The 9272-nt window shown below is 32.9% G+C and overlaps 1 protein-coding gene across 1 annotated transcript; it reads left to right on the top strand.

Moving 5' to 3' along the window:
- The first annotated feature begins 124 nt into the window (after positions 1–124).
- On the top strand, positions 125–8934 carry LOC130052291 (membrane-associated progesterone receptor component 1-like). Its single transcript, XM_056156767.1, has 3 exons — positions 125–463; positions 3629–3784; positions 5658–8934. Exons 1-3 carry the CDS (start codon positions 160–162, stop codon positions 5768–5770), a joined length of 573 nt encoding a protein of 190 aa, XP_056012742.1. The 5' UTR covers positions 125–159; the 3' UTR covers positions 5771–8934.
- The last annotated feature ends 338 nt before the right edge of the window (positions 8935–9272 follow it).

Here is a 9272-nt window from a genome sequence, read left to right as displayed (position 1 = left end):
TTTGAAATTGTATATATTGATTTGTAAAATATTTCAACATAAACATACATGTATAATTGATTTGATTGGAAGTATAAATCTTATAGATAATGTCCGTTTTCAAACAGAATTTCGTTCAATTTTTGCTTTTTCTGACACTTACTTCATTTCCTGTTAACAATGGCGGATGCAAGTAGCAATAGCGACACTGGCTTTATTTCAAGTATTATGTCTGAACTCTTTGGTAGTCCACTAAATGTTGGATTACTTTGTATTTGTGTGGTTTTATTGTATAAGATAATTAAAGGAAAGGGGAGCAGTGATCCTCCTCCTAAGAAACCCGAATTACCAAAGATGAAAAAGAGAGATTTCACCTTGGAACAACTGCGTGAATTTGATGGAAAAGGTTCTGAAGGAAGAATTCTGATAGCTGTCAACGGGAAAGTGTTTGATGTAACCCGTGGTAAAAGGTTTTATGGACCAGGTACGTTGTTTTTATTTTTATCATGAGTTCAGTATCTAGAATGCAGACCTGTAAAAAAAAAAAAAAAAAAAAAAAAAAAAACGTGATTCATTTAACCACGTCAGCGTCAGCAATGTACTTTATTCAGGGCTATATTTAATGACATTTTCAAAGTTACAATAAGGAATTATAGAGGTATATACCTGCACTACTGCAGTGTTTCTTATAAGTTAGAATAAACGGTATCTTAGTTTGTATACAGTTCCATGTTCTCATAATGTAGCTGACAAAGTAGGTCTATTTCATATCGGTTATTCAATTATTAGTGAAAAGGCACACAAAATTACTGCCAGAATAATTAAAACTAATATCTTTATGTGTGTCTTGTTCCTCAAAAGTATTCTCTTTTTTTAATTTAAATTTAATTCCCTTGAAATGGCTGTTGTAAAAGGACTGATAATTGATTCAAATTGTTGAGGGAAATCACATCAAAAGTTCTTGGCACTTGTTTTAAAGAGGTTAAGTGTAAACAGCCCAAATTAAAATTGATGAGATATAGTTTTTGTTTTATATGAATGAATGTCATTATGTGTAGAAATTTGCCTGAAATTGAATTCAGTGGCACATTTTAACTATAAATGGTATCTGTTGCAATATATATTTCAATGACATATATACACTATAATTTCTTAATTAAACTTACTTCAGTGCACACATTACAAATTATATCATTTTTTAATGAAACAGTTTAGCAATAGAACATTCCATGTTTTCCCAGCTCTTTATTTCCTTCCTGCCTTTAACAAGTTGACTTGTATACATGTGATTCACATTTTATCTATTCATGTAATACTAGATAAGTTTACAAACTATTGTGAAAGCAACAACAACAAAAAAGTTGATAGGTTGCAAGTACTGATTTATTGATTCTTATATTGACATTTTTATGCATGCCATTTTTATGCATGCACCACAGAACTATATGTACTAAGACGTAATTAAATCAATATCATTTTGCTGTTACATATACTTGTCTGATTAATTTCCATCCTCAAATGTTTCAAAGTTCCTAAAGATCATTAAATTTGTCCAATAATTCTCTTTACTTAAACTAAGAGAAGCATATATGCATATTTTAATGACTGCTAGGATTCTTTTTATAATTCATAAGAATGTATTTTTTCATGGTGTTTATCAGTAAGCAAATTTTCACACTATGATTTAGATAAAGTATCATTTGTTACTATTCAATTTATTTTTACAAACTGCACCAGAATATACAGGTGTGTATTCTCCAGGAAAATTTTGTTAAAGGGGTAATTTTCCCATTACCTTCATATTTAATTGGGATTTGAGTATTCTGAAGGGCATACAAAATAGAATCATTTTTTTTATTGTAAAAAAAAAGTGAACATTAGAAATGGATTGCTTATTCATGCAAGCTGGCTTGTCATGTATTTAAAACATTTATCTGATTAGATATGCTATCTTTGATATCAGTAATAAAACTAATGGACAAGTCTAGCTGAGTCTCATTTAGACTTTTACAAAACAATGTTAACTTTATCCTAATCAGAAAAATACATTACACATTACTACTTGAACATGAGGGCTCATATTACAAAATATTTTCATAGACACTATAGGCATGGCCAAATTTATATTATCTATTTGAATATTTTTTTATGCCATGAGCATGATGAGCCACTTTAAATTAGAAAACTATCAATAACAAAAAGAAAGACTGATTGAGGTTAGGCATGTTGAAATTAATTACCCACCAAACTGGAATTGTCTTTTTGATAAACTGTTTGCTTACCAGTGTAAAGAATATATTCTGATGATTAATCTTTCAAACAGCAATGTATATCAAACAGATTACACCAAATCTCAAGAAATATTGATCTATTGTAAAATTCTGCATCACATACATGTACTTAATTTAATCAAGTAAAACATGATTAATACAAGCACTTCGAAGATTGAGCTCACGCTATTTGTACATATAAGCAATATTTTTATTTCTGTACCATGAGTGAAAAAACAGGCAACAGAAAGAATTGGTACCTGACTTGGGGATCAAGGCCTCATGCACTGCAATTCTATTTAGGAGGAATTTATCCTATTTAGTGGTCATTCCCATAGGGGTGTTAATATTTACCATGTATCGCTAAATCGCAAAACATGAAAACATTGCAGGTATATCTGGATACAAAAAATTCTCCCAACTGTTTTGTGTTTTCTGTTAACATTGTTATTTTCTGGGTTTTTTTTTTTTACTCACCTGAGCCAAAGGCTCAAGTGAGCTTTTCTGATCAAAATTTGTCCGTTGTCTGTCGTCAGTGTCGGCGTAAACTTTTCACATTTTCATCTTCTCCAGAACCACTGGGTCAATTTCAACCAAACCTGGCACAAAGCATCCTTGGGTGAAGAACTTTCAAGTTTTTTTTAAATGAAATTTACATGAAAGCTTCCTGACATAGTACAGATTCAAGTTTGTTCAAATCTTCCCCCTACCCCACCCCGGGGGGTGTAGGTTGGGCCCACAGTAGGGAATCAAAATTTTACATGGGAATAAATAGGGAAAATCTTTAAAAATCTTCTCAAGAACCAATGGGCTAGAAGAGCTGAGATTTACATGAAAGCTTCCTGGCATAGTGCAGATTCAAGCTTGTTAATATCATGGCCCCCGGGGTAGGATGGGACCACATTAGGGGATCAAAGTTTTACACAAATTTATATATGGAAAATCATTAAAAATCTTCTCAAGAACCACTGTGCCAGGAAAGTAGAAATTTACATGAAAGTGTCCTGACATTGTGCAGATTAAAGATTGTTCAAATCATGGCCCCCGGGGGGTAGGTTGGGGCCACAATAGGGGATCAAAGTTTTACATACTAATTAATATATAGAGAAAATCTTTAAAAATCTTCTCAAGAACCATTGGGCCAAAGAAGTTTACATTTACATGAAAGCTTCCTGACATAGTACAGATTCAAGTTTGTAAAAAATCATGGTCCTTGCAGGTAGGTTAGGGCCACAATAGGGACCAAAGTTTTACATGCAAATATATATGGAAAATCTTCAGATATGGGCCAAGGTGAGCGATGTGGTCCATGGGCCTCCTGTTAACATATGTATCAATTTATAAATTTACAGGTAACACTGATATGAAATTATTTACAGGTTCTCCCTATGGAGTTTTTGCTGGACGTGATGCTTCCAGAGGATTGGCAACATTCTCCTTAACAGAGGATGTCTTAAAAGATGAATATGATGACCTTTCTGACCTAACCAGCATGCAAATGGAAAGTGTTCGGGAATGGGAAATGCAGTTTACGGGTAACATATTAATCTTTTAATGAAAAGTACACATAATATGAAATACAATATTCAATACTATAGTGTCATTAATGTTGTCAAGGAATATACACTTTTGTTGATATAGGTAACTTTCAGTATCTCTAATATAGATTTGTTAGGTCACCTGAGTAAACTCAGGTGACCTATTGCAATGCGTTAACAATTGGAACATTTTTAACTTCTTCTTGATAACTACCAGTCCAATTCTTTTCATATTTGGCATGAAACATATTTAGGACAAGGGGGATAGCAACCCTGGCACCTTAGGGGCGGGGCAAAACTGCCCAAAATTGACCAATTTTCAAAAATCTTCTTCTATACAACCGCACACGTGTAAGAAAAACTAAATGCATAGTGATGTAGAGCAGGAAGGCGGCAGACCTCTACCAAAATTGTAACTTTCATGGTCCCCGGGGTAGGGGTTCTGACCCCAGGCTGGGGCCAAACTTGGTATATAGTGTTTATGTATAAAACACTTAAATAACATCTTCTTTAGTGTTATTGATAATAAATAGAATCTAAATGGATATTTAGAAAAAACAGGTAGTCCTTTACCAAAATTGTGAATTTAATGATCCCAGGGGTAGGGATTTTGGTATCATGGTGGAGCCAAAATGGTCAGTTATTAAATGTGTGAACAATAGGCATTTTTAATTTCTTCTTGATAACTATCATTCCAATTCTTTTCAAATTTGGTATGAAGCATCCGTGGGACAAGGGGGACATAAATTGTAAATTTCAGGATTCCTGCTCCCCTGGGGCCTTGGGGGTGGGGCAAAAACTGTCCAAAATTGACAAATTTTCAAAAATCTTCTTCTCTACAACCGCACATGTGTCAGAAAAACTAAATGCCTAGTGATGTAGAACAGGAAAGCCTTCACCAAAATTGTAAATTTCATGATCCCCGGGGTAGGGGTTTTGACCTCAGGGCAGGGCCAAATTCACTATATAGTGTTTATATGTAAAACACTTAAATAACATCTTCTTTAGTGTTATTGATACTAAATTGAAACTAAATGGATATTTAGAAAGATCAGGTAGTCCTTTACCAAAATTGTAAATTTGATGATCCCCGGGGTAGGGGTTCTGACCCCAGGGTGGGGCCAAACTTAGTATACTGTATTTATCTGTAAGTTTACTGATACTGTATAGAATCTAAATGCATACATAGGAATAGCAGAACAGGGTGTACAAAAAATGGTAATTTTACACTTCTTGTTTTATACTGTTGCTGAACATTAGAATTTAGCAATAGATATTCAGAACAGTAAAAAAAATATTCTAGATTTCATAGCCCTTTGGAGTAGTGATACTTTTTCACTAATACTCAGGTGACCGATAAGGCCTGTGAGCCTCTTGTTGAATACCCTGGAAATATGTTAAAGTAAGCCACTGGTCCTGACTGTGTTGACTATATAAATAATTAAGAAACTATGGACCTCTCAGACATGATAATCTGGAATATATTCCTGTTATATGGAAGTATTTTTCCCGTCCAAACTCAATATATACCTGGTTTACGACAAAGTCCAGCTAATTTTCCACTCTGTTAAACATAATTGTATACTAGGTGGTAAATTTTCAAGATTTACCCTGCAGAACTTAAAGTCATTTGACTCTCATGTACACCTTCAACAATTAGGATATTGTTGTACAGAGCATTGAATTTGTTAAATAAACAACAAGTTGTGCTGTTAATTAGCCTCCCATGACCTTGCATATTGAGGAACTCTAATTAATTGACACCTTGGGTATACTCCATGATTCATTTATGGAGCATGTGTAATATCCTGCTTGAACTTTAACGAAAACCAAGGAATACTCAAGAAATTATATATATATATTTTTGTAGAAAAATATGATTACATTGGCCAGTTGTTAAAGCCAGGAGAGGTTCCACATGAGTACACAGACACCGAGGATGAAATCACAGAGAAGTCTGAGGCGGAGAAGAAGACAGATTGAAGTGACAGATTGAAGTGCTGCCTTGGGTGTTCCACTGCCATCTTAAGGCTCAGCTTGTTTTTCTGCAGCATGTGTTTTCTTCATTTTGATTCATATAACTGTTTTAAGTGTAATATAGAGTTTACAGAATACACTTAGTGACTGTAACACAGTTCAAAGAAAGTGTATTGACAGCGAATTGAGAATGTTTGAATTTGACAGTCAACAACGGAGTGAAAAGTTTGTGCAAACCAATTATTGTTATAACCATAGTGGCACAAGGTTTATTATATTGTAAAATAAGCACATTATATGTAAGTGATGAGCACATGGTGCTAAATTGTTAATATGTGTAGGTATTGTTATAGATAAGAACAAGCAAATTGTCAGAAATATTGCTGTTATAACTAAACCTCATCATTTATATGTAATGTAGTTTTGATATTGATACATGTATATATGGCAATAGTGGGAAGACATGAATTGATGTTCAGTATAAGGGTTGTATGTGTTTCCTGGATATTTTCCTCTGACGTTTTGTGAATGTCATGGGTAAAGAATTTGTTCCATTCAAACGTTTCCTTAAAATTCACCATCTGATAAGCAAGAAGACGGTGTATATGGTTAAGTTTGACATCATTTGATCGTGGTTCATTTTATTTTGGTGTTACACACCAATAGTCCAAGAATAAAAAAGAGTTAAACTCTATTACAGAATATTCTTTTTGATTGATAGACTTTGAATATACATATGAAGTCAAGATTCAAGACTATAAAACAAATTATGAGAAATTTCACTTACACAAGGGATGCAATTCTTTTCCACCATACTTAATTTTGTCTCAATAACAATGTTTACCCTTGAGCAAAAGCTGCATTTAAAAGCTTGTATTGTGTCCCAGATTTCAAATTACATGTATAAGCTTTTTGACAATGACACAGTTTTAACAGGATGGAGAGCAAACAAGGGCCAAAATTTTATTATTTTTGTTTAATTTTTATACTAATTAGCTATGACATGGAAAAAATTATGACAAATTTATGATCCATTTAAATATTTTTCAATTCTTATTAAATTTATGGAGTTACATCCCTTGTATTCAATTTAGATATTTGTTTATAGCTGTGAAATTTTTCTGGAGACAAGGAACAAGAAAATTTCCGTTGCTGCAGTTACATAAAGGTTGCACACAATTTTTTCATTCAACTAGACTATCAAGTTTTAAACTGTTCTTGTGTGTACCATTACCCACATTAAATCTTGAGTATTGCCAATACTTTTGAAAATGCCTACATGCAGTTGATAATGCTTCCAGGAATGTACATCTACATCCTAGTCCAAATAATATGAACATAATACATTATATAGGATGTTCTTGTTTAAGATGATATCTTGTCATATGTTAAAATATTGAAGGAAAAGGGATCTTTTGTCAGTTTTCCCACATGTGAGTTACAGCTGAATTGCCATTGATGATCAAGGAAAGAACATTTACCAGTTATTTTTATTATGTTACAAAATCATTGGTTTAAATTTTAAATAAAATATAATCACAAGATCATGAGTTTCTATCAAGTGGAGACAAATCTGGGTAGCAGTTTTCATACAACACTCCTTACATCATTTTCAAAAAATTTATACAAATTCTGCAGTTATTTGTTGTACTATTCAATTTCATTGCAAGTTTTTTCTCTCCAAATTATACATTTTATGAAATGTACTTTTTAAAGATCTAGCTATAATTTCATTTTTGCAAACCAAATTTTCTTCGTGTTGACACCTAAGGTATGTTTGATGTATATATTGTGTCACAATTGCTTTTCTCTGAACACTTGTGCAACAAGTTTTGGGCTTTTCTTTAATAAAAATCCCTGAATCTGTTGTACAAGTATTGAACTAGTAGTTAATTATCAAAAATGACAATGTACAAAGTAAAGTGCTTTTGGAGGGAATATTAAGGAGATTAAATATGTTGACCTTAGCATTGCCCATTGTTGTCTATGTTTAAGTTGTTGTCATTCTTATACTGTAATCATAGCAGACCAAATAGAAAGTAAAGTATCCCAGTAGTTGACTTTTAGAAAAAGTATCTTCTTACTGTTATCCAAATATATATATATATACTTACTGTATCAAAGGTGTTATTTCATGATGTTTACATTGAAACACTGTATGAAGTTTTGTTACGACTTATGTTCTGGCTGACACGAGTTAGCAACTCAACTTAATTTTTTGTAATCGAAGTTTTTCTGGCATCCGTGTGTCATCTTCCGATTTTTTTTCTAGAACCACTGAAACATTTTTTAAATAAACTTATCACAATCTTCCTCTGGCAAATTAGGGTACAGTAGTTTGTTGAAATGATATAGGTCACATCCATTCATAAAGGGGAAATAAATAAAATAGGTAAAAATAGAGTGAGATCATTTGAAAATTTACTATAGAACCACAGGACCAGAGAGGACATACTTATGTAATAACGTTCTGGTGTAGTGTAGAATTGAGTTTCAACAAACTGTTGCATTCTGGGAACAGCGTTTACAGTCAATAGAAGCACAAAGGTTAACAGGATTTTACTGTGTTAAATTGTAATGTAGACTCAATTCTGCTCATCTGTCTTCTTGGTCCAGAAATAAACACAATTACTGGGGGCAAATGGTTTATATGAAAGCAATACAGGGGAAAAACTGTTAAGATATACATGTATTCTACCTTAATCTCAACAACATTACTGTAACATGCAAATATTCTAGTGTACTTTAAATTGAGGTTTTTCAACCATGTCCCTTTCCACCATGGTGGGAAAATAATAGGAATGCAAAGATGTGCACATAAAAGTATTTGAAAGAGTATTAAAAAAATCAAAAAGATTATCATTTGTTATTGATATGCACACACACTTATGAAATATACAGTTTTCCAGTTGTAAACACTTGACTAATTTAAGTGTTGGGTAATAATGTAGGGTCCAACATTCACAAGATTCAAAAGATGACTTAGTTGAGCATTGTGACCCATGTGCCTCTTTCTAGCTTTCTGTAATTTTTTGAAAAATATCTGTATCATGATTTGTACAGATTGTCAATTATTTTTCTTTATTTTTCACATTTGCTTTGTTGGTGAATGCTCTTCAGTCAAATGTACTATGTACAACTGATTGTGTTCAATAAAATCTATTTTTGAATTGTTTTTGTTTCTTTATGACGCATTAACATGCTTATGTACAGTCCCTGGAGCAAGTGCCGTGTCTACACAGGAGATATTGGGTTGCAAGCTTTAACTGTCCCAATAGGACTTCTCTCTCCACAGAGCATATTGATACTCGGGTTCTTGTTTTCTACATGTTCATACACACTACTATAGTGGTATATTTAGTCATGTATCGTTCTAATACTGGACTGTGCCATAACATGCAGGTGTTAAAAAAAAAAGTTGCTGACATTACATAATTTTTCTCATGACATTGGACGGTATACCTAACTGGGACACCCAGGTGATTACAGTTTGGAAATATACTTTAGG

The sequence above is a fragment of the Ostrea edulis genome, chromosome 2 (assembly GCF_947568905.1).
Source record: "Ostrea edulis chromosome 2, xbOstEdul1.1, whole genome shotgun sequence".
Taxonomy (NCBI): Eukaryota; Metazoa; Mollusca; class Bivalvia; order Ostreida; family Ostreidae; genus Ostrea; species Ostrea edulis.
Note: the sequence above shows the minus strand (reverse complement) of the source record. Positions and strands in the feature narration are given on the sequence as shown.

What these genes read in the sequence shown, in the direction of transcription:
- LOC130052291 (XM_056156767.1), top strand. Translation starts at nt 160, where the DNA reads ATGGCGGATGCAAGTAGCAATAGCGACACTGGCTTTATTTCAAGTATT. An exon ending in TAAAAGGTTTTATGGACCAG is followed by an intron (nt 464 to 3,628) that starts GTACGTTGTTTT and finishes AATTATTTACAG; the next exon opens with GTTCTCCCTATGGAGTTTTT. An exon ending in ATGGGAAATGCAGTTTACGG is followed by an intron (nt 3,785 to 5,657) that starts GTAACATATTAA and finishes ATATTTTTGTAG; the next exon opens with AAAAATATGATTACATTGGC.